The sequence below is a fragment of the Aulonocara stuartgranti genome (assembly GCF_965226115.1).
Source record: "Aulonocara stuartgranti genome assembly, chromosome: 12".
In the NCBI taxonomy this organism is placed as follows: domain Eukaryota; kingdom Metazoa; phylum Chordata; class Actinopteri; order Cichliformes; family Cichlidae; genus Aulonocara; species Aulonocara stuartgranti.
Window position 1 is genome coordinate 21625199 of NC_138948.1, and position 18326 is coordinate 21643524.

Sequence of the window (18326 nt, forward strand, 5' to 3'; positions counted from 1 at the left end):
AGAATGAATGAATAGTGGCATTGAAAAGCGCTTTGGTTGCCTTGAAAAGCGCTATATAAATCCAATCCATTACTGTAAACTGAACACTGAGGATGGAAACAGCTAGCTCAGCAGCTTCATGTCATACCCATTGTAACTTGTTACTGCAATTTATTTTTTTTGTTACTAATAATTGTTTTGTACCATAATATTAGATACTACCAGTTAATTGGTATCCATGTAGAGTTTTTTTTTGCTCAATGTCAGTGTTTTCTTAGAGTTTTCTGACAAATCGACTGGTCTAACTTTTTTTCTTGGATTTCAATGAAATGGAAAAGTAGTTGCCTGGAATATGCCTTGTTTAAATATCCTAAGAATTCGTAATGTTTGTGCTGGTAAGCATTTGAATTGTTTCCCTATTTGCAGACTATGCAAGAGGTTGCTATTAATACTAATACAGGAATACTGGCTACATAGTGACCAAACATGAATGTATTACTGAAAGCAAAAAAGCATTTCCAAAAACATTAAATTATAACTAATGATATAATATAATAATAATATTTCATTGTTTTTAGCTAAAATGGCATCAAAAAGCCTGGATATATATTGTACACTCAGTTAGTGATTGGGTTTTTATTTAATGGGATTGTATGTATGCAGTTTGTTGAACCTTGAGACTTAATTGTTTGTCACAAATCATAAACCAGTCCATTCACAGCTGACAATTACACTAACAAATCTTTATTTTCCACATAGGTATTTAGTCTTATCCTTGACATAAGGGGTACTCACTGTATAACTCATTGTATGTGTGTGTCTTTGTGAAATAGCACACATCCTGGGAAAAAAGGCTGTTGCGCTGTGGCTATTGAAAGAAGTTTGAAATTGAACTAATTTTGTAACAACAGTGAAACAGCAAAAGACTTATGATGCTAAAATGAAAAAGAAAACATAAAAAGCAAAGATAACTTTCTCTCTTTGAAATACTTGTGTGCTCCACTGTGTGGATGCTGCGTTCCCAGCCTTTAGAAAGGTGGGAAACTCTTTTTTGAAGCTATTATGTTTCCTACTAAAGTAATATCAATGGCATCAAAGATTTCAAAAAACACAAAGCAAACGTATCATTTTCACAGATATGTTTTTATTTGTCAAACTGAAAGAACTTTTTGTTTTGAAGCAATGTCTTTTTTTTTCCACTGTACAGAGTTTTAGATTCTCCTCTGCAGGCTTGAACCTAACTATTATCATGATGGGTACATTTTCTAGATAGTGGGTGACAGTGAGATTGAGGAAGTAAGAAATAATATGTGAACAGTTGACACTGAAATACAAAGACATGATGAGTTTCTATTTTTTTCCCCATTTGGACCCGTGAGATGCTTCAGTTTTACAATGCACAAGACAACTGATGGTGAATACAAAGTAAAGGCTATTAGATCTTTATGATATGCAAGAACACAATGTGCCTGTGGACATCCTTGTTGTACTGTACGCTTCAAATCATCATGCAAAATTCCACAAAGCTTTGCAGCACACCTGCTTTGTCATAAATGCTCACGACAAATTAACTACAAAGACAAACTGGAGCAGATCTTGGAAATACTTGATACTTGTCGATAAAGAATCACAGAGAATATGTAAAATATACAAGAGATACTCGTATACTTATGTGTGTCCTGTGATCATGAACCTATGAAGTGTCAATGGAGTCACCAGTTCACTCCAAAGACAAAGAAAAAGAAACACATAGGTAATCTACAGCAGACTTTCGATGTTACTTACACAAATACGTAACACTTAAATAACATCTTAACACACATCCGGTCCATTATAGCATACTGTATCATATCACACTGCCATTTACCAAACCTACACTACTGCCTATGCTTGGTTGTTAGGTAACTTCATTGTTAGGTTTTGTTTTTTTAATTTCAGACTTTTTACCTTTTGTCTAGAAGCATTCATGATGTCTTTCTGTACTTTTCATCATTTCACATTGCAAAATTAAGTTAAAAAATAATGTTAGAGGATTTTTATTTTTATTCATTCATGCCATCAAAATATCTGTTAAAGGCTGATGCAGTTATTTCAGTACAGAATTCCTGTAAATTTCTCACTTTCTTTTTCAGAACTAGATTCTGAAAATATAAAATGAAGGGTTTGTTATGGGCCTGAAAGCTGACAAGGCTGAAGTGAAACATGGAGTATCAAAGCGGAAGTGGCTCCTTTTGGATTTTATTGTTGCACTAGAGAGCTTTGGAAAAACTAGCCAAGAGTTTGAAAACCCTTGAGCAATCCAGGTCCGATACAGGCCCACAAGCTCTGACACTACTGCAATACCTCAGGGTTTGTTTGCTTCCATTTATTTAACTGGCTAAACATTGCTGTTCATTTACTGCAGATGTAGCCAACAAGAGAAGCCATACAGTAAAAACTGCAAGTCTTTAAATATGTTTAGCAACCTGCAACCATTTGAAAATGCAGAGAGCAACAGTGGAAACACATATAAGCATTTTAATATTTTATTCCTATACTTTAATCCAGTATTTTAATAAAAGCTTATTATTCCATTTCCATAATTAATTTACAGCTCTGTTCTGTCACTCTGGTCATTGTAGGTCTGAGATGACGATAGTAATATGAGCAATTTTCCTGTCTTTTGAAAATGAGGAAATTAATTAAAGGTTTTCACTTATCAAGCCAAAGAAATTAAGGATATTAAGAAACTGCTTTCAGCGTTTGAGTTATGCATATATGGATGTTTTCAATAATTGCTTTCACTCATGTGGTATTTTCTTTAAATAATAACACAGAAATCTTCAACTAGGAGGCCAAAAATATGCGCTGTGGGTTAATATGGATAACATCTATCCTGAGCTTTTTTAATTGATTTGACTTAGATCTCCAAGACAACACGAGGACATTAAAAACATGTTGTGAATCTAACAGCTGAGACTGAAAAACCAAACAAAATAAAATAAATGCAAAATGGCAAACAAACAATAATAGCAAATAATCTTACATCTAGCAATAATCGAATGTTAAAAAAAATGTGAGCTAACATTTCAACTACATACAACCTTATAAGCCTCAGTGTCAGTGCTGCAGAACCACTTTAAACTGCAGCGCTTGCTTTTTGTCTCACATATCAGTCATCTTTATTAAGCTTTTGCAGTGTGTTGTAATGTTTCAGAACTATTTAAAAATGCACATAAAAATAGGTCTCTAAATCAAATCCATTTGCTTTCAGGGCTGGAGGTTTTAAATGATTTCTCATAATATATATTTATAGTTCACGCACCATGCAATTTCTTAGTCTTTTACATATAATACAAGAGCTTTAGCAGTGTTTTGATTGATGATGTAATGCCAGTGTCCATTAGGGAAAAGGCATGGCTTGAGGAGGTGCTGTATTCAAAGTAAAAACACATTTGATGATGAGATAACATGTCATCTACATGATCATTTAGACAGTTTAGTCATGGCATGAAGCTGGTTAATCATGTCCAATGAAGCACAACAGACAGATTTCACACATTTGTTAAAAAGTGACACTGTACAATAGCTTCTATGGCAACAAGTTAAAACCACAGGGAGACTCCCTTTCTGACACCACCCCCAAACCCACCCCTCCCATATATATATTATAGAAGTTCATTCCAAACAGGATGGCAAATCTTGAGAGGAATAAAAAGACAAAGATCACGCTTTAAATAGGAAAAACAAAAGGACAAACAGGGGCAGGGGCAGGTTTTAAATCATTGTACAAAAGAACAAACAGCAACCCATCACAACCAACGCATACTCTTGAAAAATCCATTGGAAATCAATTTCTTTTTACAGGTTGCACAGTTTATTTCTGAAGTACTTTGTGAGACACTCCAGTATGCCAAGGGACAAGGGGCGATGGGCAGAAAGATGAAGGAAAGGGTTTACTCTTCCTCTGTGCATCCGAGTATTTCTACACGCAAAGTGATCCTGCCGTACCACGACCAGGGAAGGATCCGAATGAACCGAGCGTAGATAGGCGGGTCTATCACGTTCTTTCTGTGTGTGTCGTTGTCAAAGTTCCCTTGGAATACCTGGAAAAATGACAACATGAATGGCTGTTAATGGTTAGTTGACTCGATTGTTTCTGCAAAAACAAATCCCCATGGAAAGAATTGAAATGCAATATTCATGTCCAATATTCTAGCCCCATGCTTCAACGTGCGTCATGTGTGAAGACAAAGAGAGAAATCACGCACACATACAACCAAAAGTATTTTCGGTAGGGGGTTGCAAAACGTTCTTGGTGCATTTCTCATTTGATTTCTACAGACTGTAACCTTGAAGACCTCATGCTTGAACTGGTAATGAATGAAGTGCAGCCAATAAGAATTTCAATCTAAACATGACCAGAAAGAGAACATTCCCACAACTCAGTCCTATTCGTGGTTTCTTTTATGCACTATGCGAACATATCAACAGTTTCCCCCCTGGGGAAGATTGCGCATTGTTAGAGTGGCACAGCTGGAAGTGCCACCTTCATAATTAGTCAAAAACATCAGCTGCTGTTTCTCCTCCTTACTGAATGTTGTTAAGTAGCCTGCACCTCAGGCTTGTTGGTGCTGTTTTCCTTCAGTTTTGCCACACAGTCTTGAATTCTTCACTTTGGCTTTGGCATAATGTTATTTAAAAAAAAGCCCTGCAGTTTTCTTCAATATTGGCTCCATAAAAGTCATTACATGTTGTGCTAGAGAATAACATGCATTCTGATAGATATTAATGAACACGCCTACTCCTCATATAGTCACCATCATTCATACGACAGTGTGCAAAAGTCTCGAACTACCCCTCGTTTCTTCTTGTAATTTTTTTTAAAGTGGTCTTTAAAAAAATACACATTTCATTGAATCTAAAATTCCAAAGAGAACATAGTTTCTGCAGCCAGTGGTGCTGGGGATTTTGTTAACATTGATAGAAACGCAAAGTTTTGGTTACAGTTGTTGATACATCAGTAGATCTGCATGTCTCTTTTTGTCTAATTCACATTTTTTTGTTGAGAGATGATTTTTTTTTGCAGACCATATCACCCTAGTTTTGGGAAAATATAATTTCATAGAGATTCAATGAAAATTAAGAACTTTAAGGTGAACCATAAATAAACAGGTCAGTGACTGACCAGCTATTACAAACAACTATAATTGTCACACTGGTATGCATGCTCTGTTGTTAATTATTACAAGCTTTGGTGTGTGTTTAATAGACTGTACAATGAAGTATATTAAGGAGAAATGCATCTACAGGGAGTGCTTCATTGACGAATATGATCATTTCAATTAAACAGATATGATTATGCCTGCGTAATTGGGATGAAATGGGATTCGGTGTTGTGTGGAATGAAAAAATCAGTGGGCTAAATCCAAGCAGGTGCTAGAAATGGGGCTTCACATCTTTTGAGTAAATACTCATCTAATCCCCTTTCAAATATTCATAGTGGCATTAAGAATTTTGGAGAAAAAAAACAGTTCAGACTGTGTGATTCAACCAAATATTCACAGACTGTACAGTGTTTTCTAAAACACCAGGCCAGAGAGGAGATTTGAAGATTTAAGTATTAAGCACCAGCTTCGGTTTTGTATAAATGTCCTCTGCACATCCAAATGTCCTCATCAAACATAAGCGCAGAATTGTTTTCTAGTCAATCGGGTAAAATAATCTTAAATGAAAAGGATGAAAAGCCGATTGTTTTAGGCAAGCCAGTATAACTTTGAATAGGACAAATTATGCATAGAAAAACACGAGGCAAAGTGCTTTCTTGTTCACCGGTATACATGAGAAAATAACTGTGCAATCAAAGTACACAATATAAATTACGCATTCAACACAGAGAACGAATGCGAATCATTGTCATATTAGACATGGGGGAACTGTCGCTTCGAAACCATTATGTATAAAGTCTAAGATTGTCAAGTCAACTGGGAACCGTAACGAGGATCCCAACAGATGCGACTCAAATGCATGAGTCACTCTCAGACAGCTTGAATAAGAATGTCTTTACTTGCAACAAAGTTTGCTACACAGTCCAAATAAATCTGGCTGTATCCCACCCAAAAAAAGTGCTACACAACAGCAGTATCAATAACACAACAGTACAATCTAATGACTACAAGGAGAATGTGAGGAGAAACAGCTGGAATGTGAGACACAAAAACACTGAGTTTAGCTGCCACAGGGGAAAAGGAACACAGGAGAAGAGGGTTACTGGATATGGTTGATACTAACGAGGGCAGGGGGATCTGATCAAATGGGCAGGAAATACGTGAGAGTGAAAATGAAATAAAGAAAATGAGGTAAGTATTGTCAGATCAAAGAAAATTGCAATGGTAACTGTACAATGTAAAAACTGAATCTTTTTATTTTCCAAATAGCACAACTCAAAAATTTGATAATCATGACAAACAAATGCAAGAAAAAGAGGACAGAACTAAATGTGAAAAATTGAAAAGCTGAAATTTATTTATTGTTCTTTTCTTACATTTCAATAAATACTGAGTTTATCCATCTACAGCATTTTTTAGAAGTAGTTACTGTCAAAGAAAATGCAACAAAAGGTTTAGGCTACTATTAATTATACATAATTATATAGCATCTGCACTAACAATGTTTAACGAGGTATGCTATTCTTATTTTCTTATTTTCATCACCTCAGTTTATTTCTCGGACGCTGCTAGAGGAGCTTTGCATTCAAAGTTCATGCAATACAATATTGCATGAACGATATTCATGCAATATTGCATGAAAGATACTATACTGCTCAAATTACAGAGAAAGCTATTGTATAAATCATGGCTTAAAATATCAGATACTCTCATGACTCACTTGGTATCTATTTACAGATGGACATATAAGACATTATGGTCTGCAATCAATGCACAATGGCGTGACAATCAAACCTCTTATTTCTCTTCTAACCAGGTGCGTTTCGATTAACTCGTCTCTGACTAATTCTTTAGTTAGCATGTCTGCCCCTATGGTTTTCATTTTCTGGCTCCTGTGTGAGTTACTCTTAATGGGAACATAAGCTGAAGGTGACAGGTGTACTCTTTCATTACTTTCCTTATTTTTGGGTCACCTTTTCATTCTACATTCTTTTTTATCATTTTCCTCCTTCAGTGAAACCCATTCTCTTCCCCTCTCTTTCTCATCTATATTGTAGCACAGAGCTTAGACTGTAGTCAGACAAGGTTTGTATCTGGTGCAAACAACATCACATGGAATCCTGCTCTCTGTCAGTTTCCTAGTCTTTTCCGTCTCTTTGTTCTGCTGTTTTTGAGTGCTTAAAAAAAAAAAAAGCATTATATTTTAGGTTTCCTTTTGTCTATTGTTCCGTGCTTCAATGTGTAACAGATTTACACAGTTTCTGTCTAATGAGTCAATCACATAAGTCATTTTCCATCTGCATCCGAATTTAATCACTTATTTTGCTTTTTCAGGATGATAACGATCCAAAAGTTGTACAATAACACATTTTTTATGATTCCTCTGGTTTTCAACAAGAAGACTACACAAGATTAAACATATGTGAATTTTATAGAGCATTTGGAATGAACTTTTCCTGAACTCTGTTCCCATCTTGCCTCTCGGTCATTGCCTTTCAGTTAGGAGAAACAAAAATATACTGTCAGAAAAGAGAGTATGCAACAGCTTAGGGTTGTATTTTGGTACCAGATACATTTATGAAGAAATACGTCACATTCTGGTCTTTGTTAGTGACTGTACAGTCCACAGTCAACACAAGCATCAAGACATCAGACGGACCAACCTTATTACTTAGGAATGAATTTGACTGGCGTAATTTGGTACGTGCTCTTGCATAGAAGTGTCCCATTTATTTCAGGAGGTTTAATGTTACATTTTCTGTGGTATTTGGCAATTATTGTTCATACTGTAGTACAATAAATGCGTTTCACAAAACGAGTATTAATTGATCAACAGTGCTGATTCTTCAAGAACAACATTTCTAAACAATTCTGTGGGCATTTCTTTCAACTTTTTTAGTATTTGACAACATTATTTCAACCTGAGAAATGTGTCACATGCAGGAGTCTCACTGTGACTTTAGGTAGCACGTTATAAAAGGCAGAAGAGGGAGGCCATAAAGCCAGCAGCTGATCGAAATATGACAGAGATGTCTGCCAGACTATCCAGGGACATGCCAGGTCGCACACAATGTATATAAATCTACTCTTTGGAACAGGGTATGTGAAGAATCACAATAAAAGGACAAATAATGTGTGGAGGAAAACAAAAAAAAGATGGGGGATGGGAAGGTGTTGAAGATTTCCTCCACATCAACAGGATAATGGCAAACACCCTCCAGTGTTTCAAGTCATTCAGAGACGGGAAAGACATAAAGATGCAATTTTGAATCACTTGGCATAGTTAAACACATCTAAAACTGATGTAAAAGACTGATGCAAACTAAAGGAAAGCTGGATCATTTCTCAAGAGCAAGAAAAGGAAGTCTCTGAAAAATGTATAAACAGCATGTTATCATTAGGTTTGCATACTGTAAACACACATAAAGATTCAGATTTCCAAATTCCAGTTATTTAACAGGTTTTATGATTTTTTTTTTCCTATGCTGATCAGTTTGTCTAACATAGAAAATTTTGCATAAAAATGTACAAAACTTGCAATTTTACTTCCAGGCCCAGGGAGGGTGCCCGGAGGTGAGCTCTTGGTGGCCAGACCTTAGTTCACGGGGCCTGGCCGGGCACAGCCCGAGGAAGGGAGACAGGCCCACCCTCCTGTAGGTCCACCACCTGGGGGTGGACACCCTGGAGGACAACTCCCCGGGTCCCGAGACTAGCAACTGGGGCACTGAACCTCACCTCTCTGGTGGGGAAACAGCCTGAGCTAGTGCGTAAGGCTGAGAGGTACCGACTAGATATTTGATCCTTATACAACTGTTGCAAGCGCTTGGTCCGCACAGCCGACAGTATGTTGGACTCTTTGTTACCCATTCTGTTCATAATTTTTATGGACAGACTTTCTAGGCATAGCCAAGCGTCATCAGGCGGTGGCCTCGCCACCTCATTCACATGAGAATGAGAATCAGCACCTCCAAGTGTGAGGCCATGGTTCTCAGGTGGAAAAGGGTTTAGTGCCCACTCCAGTTCATAGACGAGTTCCTGTCCCAAATGGAGTTTAAGTACCTCGGGATCATATTCTAGAGTGAGGGGAGAAGGGAGCGGGAGATCAAATAACAATCCTATGGCTACAGTGATGCACACACTGTACTGGTCTGTCGTGGTGAGGAGAAAGCTGATTGTAAAAGCGAAGCTCTTGATTTACTGGTCAATCTACATCCCTACCCTCGCCTATGGTCACGAGCTTTGGGTACTGACCGAAGGAACGACATCGCAGATGCTAATGGCAGAAAAGAGCTTTTTCCGAATGGTGGCTGGCCTCTCCCTTAGAGATAAGGTGAGGAGTTCGGAGCAGAGCTTCGACTCCTCCACATTGAAAAGGGCCAGTTGAAGTGGTTAGGGCCCCTTGGGCTCCCTCCTGGGTGAGGTGAGATGAGGTGAGGTAAGGTAAGTTGTTCTGGACATGTCCCCAGGGCAGACCCAGGACACGCTGGAGAGATTATATTATATTATACATACATACACACACATATATATATATATTATATTATATCTCTCCAAGGGGACACCTTGGTGTTCCCTGGGCCAAGCTGGAGGAGTTGGCCAGCGAGAGGGAGGTCTGGACTTTTCTGCTTGGGCTCCTGCTTCTACGACCTGACCTGGATGAACAGAGGAAAATGGATGGATGGATGGATATGATTCCACAGCAAAACAGGGAAAGGCATTGTTTAAAAAAATTAAGGCAGTTTCAAGCATCTTTGGAGTTTTGTTATTAATAAAAGATTACTAAATATACAATCTGTAATTACTTATTATTACTGCCTTTGTTCTTGCTTTTGTCCAGTGACAGCTAAGATGGACTGCAGGCGTGCAATGACCCTGAATTTAATAAATGGTTAAGAAAATGGATATTTGGATGGCTGGATGGATGGATGGACAGATTGATCGATATGCTTTGTACTTGAGTTAGAACAGTGGCAGAACCTGTTATTACTGTAACTGGAATTAGAATCTATTAAGCAGAAGACAAATGACAGTTTTTATTTGTTTTCTAAGGGAAGAAGAAGAAAACAAACTATGCGTAGCTGAGTATAAACAAGCCCAACCTGCCATGCGTGACTTGCAGAAGTGACAGTGACAATAAAGGAGTTGGCAACTGACAGGTGAAGCCAAGTGTTAATAATTGTGCCACGGATAACTGAAACACTTAACAATGTGGCAGTGTTTTATTCTAAACTGTAAGTTTATTTGAACTGCTGCAAAATTCACAAAGCTATGTTGATAATTCTGAAGAAAAGGAGACTCTGAATCAGGTGGTGTTTTTGCATGTATTACTTTTCTTGGAATAGTAAACTTAGTCAAATATGCTGAAGCTAGTTGCCTCTACCTTCACACTAAACAAAGAGATTATGCAGCAATGAAGGCATAATGACAAAGAGCACATGTCACTATGTGTGCATTCGGAGTGACACAGCAGCCACAACTGCTCCTAACTATTGATTTTCCTGACAGTCAGGAGCATTATGAGGTGAGGCCCTATGCGACTCTAGAGCTGCAACTCAGCCCATACTACATTATTTAAACCTGCTGCACAGGTCAAGGAATCAGGTCGCTCAGATCTCTTTGCTCTCTAACCCCTTGTTGCCCAGAGCCGCCTGCGGTAATACCAGGAAAACTCACATACGTCTTCAGTGAAAGGTCAAAAGCATCATGCGAGGTGAGAAAGAGGCAGTCACGCTGCATCAAACTGAAACGCACACCGAGACCAGTCTTTGAGGGGGTCAGCAATACGTTACCTAGTTATGTGTTTTTGTAATCCTGAGGTGCACAGTGGACCGCAGCTACTAAATACTACTACCATGGGTTCATTTTAGGTATGTCGGTATTCAAACCCATCTAGTATTCAGTTACCCTCTGACCTGAATGGAATTGAAGGCTCTGATGACTAATTAACCCAGGTCACCTGAGTAAAACACTATTAAACATAAATCAATTACTTTTGTGCTTGATTGAACCCATCGACGGACTGTTTCAATACTGACACCAATGCAAGAGCGGTGGTGCAGGACAAGGTAACATAGTGACCCACGTGCGGAAAGGGAATCCAGCTTAGCCGATATGTAGGATTATGGATGTGTCTCAGTGTAATTACGTGTGAAACCTGCTGTGAGGACAATTAAAGTGTGGCCAGAGGGGACAGACGCAGTGCTCCAGGACAGATTTAAAAACACAGACTGGAATATGTTCACCCACACAGACCTGGACCAGTACGCCTCATCTGTACTGGATTACATCTCCAAAACCACAGACAGTGTCACCACCCAGAAACGGATCACCATGTACCCCAACCAGAAGCCTTGGATGAACCGGGATGTTCGTCTCCTCCTGAAGGCCCGCAACACTGCCTTTAGGTCAGGAGATGCACACGCCTACAGTACAGCCAGGGCTAATCTAAAGAAGGGCATCAAAAAAGCCAAACACCATTACAAAAAGAAGGTAGAAGAACACTTCTCCAACTCCAACCCCCGACGCATGTGGCAAGGACTCCAGACCATCACAGACTACAGGACCACCAAACCCTCCCCCGCATCCTCTGATGTCTCCTTCCTCAACGAGCTCAACAACTTTTATGCTCGTTTTGAGCGAGGGAACCCCACAACCACAACCAAAGCAGACATGACGCCAGACCACCAACCTATGACTCTCTCCCCCACCGATGTAGGAGCGGTGCTGAGCAGGATCAATGTCCACAAGGCTGCAGGCCCTGATGGCATCCCCGGGCGTGTTCTCAGAGCGTGTTCTGGGGAGCTTGCAGGAGTGCTCACAGACATATTCAATCTGTCCTTGGCCCACGCTGTGGTACCGGCCTGCTTCAAATCCACCTCCATCGTCCCGATACCCAAAAACTCCAACCCATCTTGCCTCAATGATTACCGCCCAGTAGCACTCACCCCCATCATCACTAAGTGCTTAGAGCGACTGGTCCTAGCACACTTCAAATCCTGTCTCCCCCCCACCCTGGACCCCGACCAATTCGCATACCGCCGGAACAGGAGCACAGAGGATGCAGTCTCCATTGCAATGCACTCTGTCCTCTCACACCTGGACAACAACAACACCTACGCCAGAATGCTGTTTATAGACTTCAGTTCAGCATTCAATACAATCCACCCCTCACAACTCATCAGGAAACTGACAGACCTGGGTATCAGTTCCCTCATCTGCAAATGGTTACTGGACTTCCTGACCAATCGCCCCCAACATGTCCGGCTGGATAACCGCTGCTCATCTACCATCACAATGAACACCGGTGTACCACAAGGCTGTGTGATGAGCCCTTTCCTCTACTCCCTCTTCACCCACGACTGCAGACCTGCTGATGGTTCCAACACCATCATTAAGTTTGCAGATGACACCACGGTGATTGGCCTCATCAGTGACAACGATGAGGCCGCCTACAGGGAGGAGGTGGATCGTCTGGCTGAGTGGTGCGACAGAAACAACCTGCTGCTTAACACCGAGAAGACCAAGGAGCTCATCGTGGACTACAGGAGGAATGCTGACCCACATCCACCCATCCACATTAAGGGGACGGCTGTGGAGCGTGTGAGCAGCTTCAAGTTCCTGGGAGTCCACATCTCCGAGGATCTCACCTGGACGACCAACTGCTCCAAGCTGGTCAAGAAGGCTCACCAGCGCCTCTTCTTCTTGAGGACTCTGAGGAAGAACCACCTGTCCTCAGACATCCTGGTGAACTTCTATCGCTGCACCATCGAGAGCATCCTGACCAACTGTATAACAGTCTGGTACGGGAACTGCTCTGCCTCGGACCGGAAGGCGTTGCAGAGGGTCGTGAAAACTGCCCAGCGCATCGCCGGAGCACCACTTCCTGCCATAAAAGACATCTACAGGAAGCGGTGTCTGAAAAGGGCTGGGAAAATCATCAAAGACCCCAGTCACCCATCACATGGACTCTTCACCCTCCTGCCCTCTGGGAGGCGCCACAGGAGCCTCCGGACTAAGACCACCAGGTACCGGAACAGCTTCTTCCCCACAGCTGTCAGACTCCTGAACTCTGCCTCCTGACATCTGACCCACGTTAAACTCATGGACTGAACATACACACACCCACAATGGACAACTGTACCCTCAAACACAATAATAACATGGACTGAACCACCACTCACAACCACTAGCACTTTATATAGCCTCTGTAGGAATTATATCTCACTTATCTTAACTGCACTACTGTATAGATCTGTGTAAATAATCATTCTGTACATTCGATAATCTTTAATCCTACAACTGTTTACAACTTGCATAGTTCCCATTTCTGTATAGCTGTATATCCCAGATTCTGTAAAGTTATTTATTTCATATTCTGTATAGTTTTTCATATTTATATCCTGTTCATATCCTGTACATAGCTTGTACTCACTACAGCCTGTACATACTTATAGTTATAGAATATTCACAACATACTTCATACCGTGTACATTATAACATACCATAATAGACCCATTTCTGTAATATACTCACATATCTATATTATTGCTAATATATATTGTAATATATCTATATCACTAAAGCACTTCTGGATGGATGCAAACTGCATTTCGTTGCCCTGTACCTGTGCATGTGCAATGACAATAAAGTTGAATTCTATTCTATTCTATTCTATTCTATTATGTTTAAACAATGGACTTTGCTCTTACTTGTCTCAGTTACAAGTGCAGTACAGCAGTATGTGGGATTGGTGTACAAAGAAAAGGCAAACAGGGCACTCTATAGATTTTGTAGAGGGATACTGTTGTGCGTGCACCGCTGGGCCCTGCTTTGACAACATCTGTATTCTGACAGAGTCTCCTCTCTCAATCTAGATCTAACTGCCTGCAGCCTCTGCCACACAGGAGCTGGAGGGGGGAGCTGAGAAGAATACTTACAAGCCTCTACCACTGTGTTGGAAATAGGCAAACACACACACGGACATACACACACACAAACTTTCACAGTATATCCCTGCCAAGTCAAGCATTGTGGTGTGGCAGGAGGAGCCTCGGGAGTCTAACAGCCAAATGTGTCCTCTAGCATTAATGGCTGCTTCGGCTGACTGAAGGGGGAAAACACCTTGAAGAATCATACATCTGAATAGCCACTTGGCTCCAGCAAGGGACAAACTGATTGACATTTGCTGAAGTCTTGCAAAACACGCCCGCCCTCTAATACAGAGCACACATGCTCGGAGTGACGGTATAGTCTTAGCTCTTCTCTGAATTATACAGCAATAACAACACAGGAGAGAACAAAAAAATGTGGAGCTGAAACTAGACTTAAAAATAAATGTATCATTCTCTTGAGATACAACCAGTATTTTTCCTTCTTTCACGTTCTAACTCAGATGACGCTTAGAAAACATTCATTCCAAGGTATTGAAATTGTCTGAGTATAAATCATGGTGAGCATGCCTGGCCCTCAGCCAAAGATCACCACGGGTGTTACAAACTCCTCAAGCAAAGAATATGACCTGTAGAAATGGAAAATTATTTCCAGGGATCTGCTACTTCACTGGATCCCCAGCAAAGATAAGGGGATAAACTGAGAGCAGCTGTTGGTGTCAACGAAGCGCTGCTTTGATCTATCGTGTATCAGAGACAAATAAAAATGGAAGCTCTTTTCTAAGACTGCAACTCCCCTCGTGGTTGCATGCCTCCATCAGTGGGTCACACTGCAGTTTAAATCAGTGTTTCCATTTTGCTCAGTGATGGGAGTGATTCCTCATTTGAGGTTATGTTTTGCTGTGTATGTACTGTAATAGTGTGTAGTTTCAGAGAGGAAAAACAAGTTAAATTCTTCATCTTCTCGGTTTGGCCAATTATTTTGATTTGGAAAGACAACGTGTTGATAGATGCTAATGTTTCAAATATGGATCTTGCTGAAAAGAAGCAGGAAGTTATAATTCTTCAATGCTTCACAAACATCTTCAACCCAGTAGCACAGTTACACAATTTTTTTTATTGAATGTTACACAGAGGGGATCTTTGACCTGCTGATGCTGCAAGTGAGCAGTAGTGCCAAATTCAAAATAAAATTCTCAAGGTGTTTCAAAAATATGTTGACAAAAAAGAAAAAGAAAAAAGACAGGACACTGCCTCAACTTAATGCCTGCTACGGGCACCGGTAACCTCTTCAAACTGCTCAGAAACAGTTTATCTAAGAAAGCCTGAAAATATCTGTGCACAAACTACAGAGTATGACCCACAGCTGGGCTATGATACAAAGCATGACAGAAAACTAGTAACTAAAGGATGTTAAACTCAGTGTCGTCTTATTGTACTATTGGTTTAAAAAAATCACTTATAGATGTATATACTGGAATACAGATTCTGAATCCAAAAATTCCAGTCTGCCTTCAGATATTAAAGTGCTCAAATTATGCCTTGTGAGGTTTTATTTGTCTGTTATACTTTCTTTATTCATGTAAAGAATTCCATGCTGTTCTCTCCCAGGAAACATGGTACTTCTCTTCATCATTAAGTAACACAATGGCATAATGGCTACTTACCTAGTTCTTTTGGTACACTCTCAAACAAGTGCTTCAACTAAATCCACATGCAGCCAGATGCCATGCAGTCCACTATCAATTCCTCGCTAGAGTACCTTCTGCTAATTCTTACTCGAAAATATCTCAGCTATGAACAAAGCACACCAAATGTTCTGCTGCTGGTTGCAACGGTGAACACAAGAGTCTTCATGCTCTCACAGCTTCTGAGCTGTTTTACTTCTGATGGCAATATTGCAGCAATAACAAGGCAATCACCATGTGTTTAATGGTAGAATGGCACAAAGCTATGTACTAGCCACTCTAATAGAGATGACTTTCCATTGAAAATATTCCCAGTTTTCTGTTTCTGTTGTCAGACAATAAACAGAGCATAAAATAGAGACATACAGCGTAACACATTAAGACTACTGGAAACCTGCCGCTTGGCATATTTTTCAACCTCTGCTCTGTGCTGACAAAACAATCATTTACATAATGTGCCGTGATTTACACTTAAAACGACTTGTTTTCTGTTAGCAGAAACTAACCTGAGTTAAGGTGGTGAAGCACTTCACCAAAGCTGCCTGACCATAGACAGCACAAAAGATAAGCTGTTTCAAGCCGTTTTGGTATTTTCAAACTGACTTGCTAAAGCACATTTCAGTATCCAGTGATCACATCTCGAAAAATCTTCCTTTTTGACACCAAAATGTAATAAATAGACTTAATGCTTTATAATTATGCAGTATAACCTGAAATGACTTTGACTATAAACCCATTAGCAAAATGTCAACAGCTCCTGCAGAGGACAGCTCTCGCCTCCTGGTGGCCGTTACAAAAAACTGCAGGTTTAAGGGCAGTTATGCATTAGCTTCATTTGTTCAGATCTGGAAACCAGCTCCATCTTTTATACTGTCTATGTGTCTGACTTTCTTCATGCCCACTGACCAATCAGAGGAGGATGGACTTTTTGGGAGGTGACCAATAAATGAGCTAAAACAGAATGATTCAAACAGATGTGATGATGATGAGTGATGATGTTTTGCATCGTCAAACTAATTTAGATACTAGACAAAGACAATGTGGCTAAATACAAAATGCAGTTTAAAGATTAGTTCATTAATTTACAGGAAAAAAATTAGCCTTAGCCCGTTGTAAAAAAAAAGCTGTTGGCCACTGAACCTAACAACTGGCTGTGTCAACCCTTGGAAGCAAGAGCTACAATCAAGCATTTGTGATAACTGGCAATGAGTCTTTCCCATCACTGTGGAGGAATTATGGCCCACTCTTCTTTGCAGAATTGTTTTAATTCAACCACACTGGAGGGCTTTCCTGCATGAATGGCCTGTTTAATGTCATACAGAAACATCTCAATTGGATTAAGCAGCCTCAGACCATCAGACTATGATGTTCTTTTTATAAAATGCTGCGTTAGTTTTACACCAGATGCAACAAAACTCAAAGCTTCCAAAAAGTTTAGCTTTTGTCTCATCAATCCACAGAATCATTCCCCATATGTTTTTAGATCAAAGATGTTTTTGGTAAATGTGAGATGAGCATTTGCGTTATTTTAAGTCAGCAGTGGTTTTCTCTTTAAACTCTCCCATGGATGCCATTTTTGCCCAGTCTTTTTCTCACTGTTGAATCATGAACGTTGACCTTAACTAAGACAAGTGAAGCTTGCAGTTCTTTAGATGTTGTTCTGGGTTCTTTTGTGACCTCCTGGATGAGTCATCGATGCGCTCTTGGAGTAATTTTGGTAGGCCGGCCACTCCTCGGAAGGTTCACCACTGTTTTAACTTTTCTCCATTTTTGGATAATGACTCTCACTGTGGTTCGCTGGAGTCCCAAAGTCTCCGAAATTGCTTTGTAACCATTTGCAGACTGATAGATGTCAGTGAATTTATTTCTCAGCTGTTTCTTTAGATCATAGCATGATATGTTTCTTTTTCAGGCCTGGGTGTGGTTAATGACATGGAACTTAGCTAAGCAAAAACATGGTTAATCACAGTTAATTCATGATTTATCAAAGAGGGACAATTACTTGCTTGCATAGAGGCAGAGTGGTTTCTCCTTTATAAATGAAATCATCATTTAAAATCTGCATTTTGCATTTACTCCAGTTATCTTTGTCTAATATCAAAATTAGTTCGATGATGTGAAATGTGTGATAAATATGCATAAAAATAAGAACTAAGGTAGGGCTGTTCTGACAAAACCAAATTCACAAATTTTAACAGCTGGACTTTGTTTCATTAATAGTTATGAGTCAGTTATTTATTAATACAAATGTCATCTCCAGTTGAAAACTAATTTAACTATTGTAACTATTTTAAAATGTTAAATATTTTGAAATCATCTACAAAGCCTAAATGGATTTAAGTTAGACTGGAGAATAAACAAAGTATACAGTATATTATCCCAAAGCTGTTTCATGCTAAGCGTATTTGGCTTCTTGAATTCGACACATCAGCATTGGATGAATCAGAATGAAGAGGTAGGCCTTATCGTTCAATAGCACAGCAAGATCGAAAAGTAAACACAGATTGTCTTGCAATCAGTATCTGAAAGACAAGACACTCCAGCTTTAGCTGTTAGCCTGTGTCTGCAGGTTCCCTGATATCAACAAAGAGCCCGCTGCAGCTCTGCACTGTCTCTGTTGTTGT

The 18326-nt window shown here is 39.7% G+C and overlaps 1 protein-coding gene across 3 annotated transcripts in view; it reads right to left on the reverse strand.

The window, feature by feature from the left end:
* Nucleotides 1–1103: 1103 nt before the first annotated feature.
* Nucleotides 1104–18326, reverse strand: part of edil3a (EGF-like repeats and discoidin I-like domains 3a) — a 134643-nt gene continuing 117420 nt past the window's right edge. For all 3 annotated transcript variants that reach the window (XM_082554639.1, XM_082554638.1, XM_082554637.1), the window contains one exon: nt 1104–4064. In XM_082554639.1, the coding sequence (XP_082410765.1) occupies nt 3915–4064 (150 nt within the window). In that variant the 3' untranslated portion in view covers nt 1104–3914. The remainder of the gene's footprint in view (nt 4065–18326) is intronic.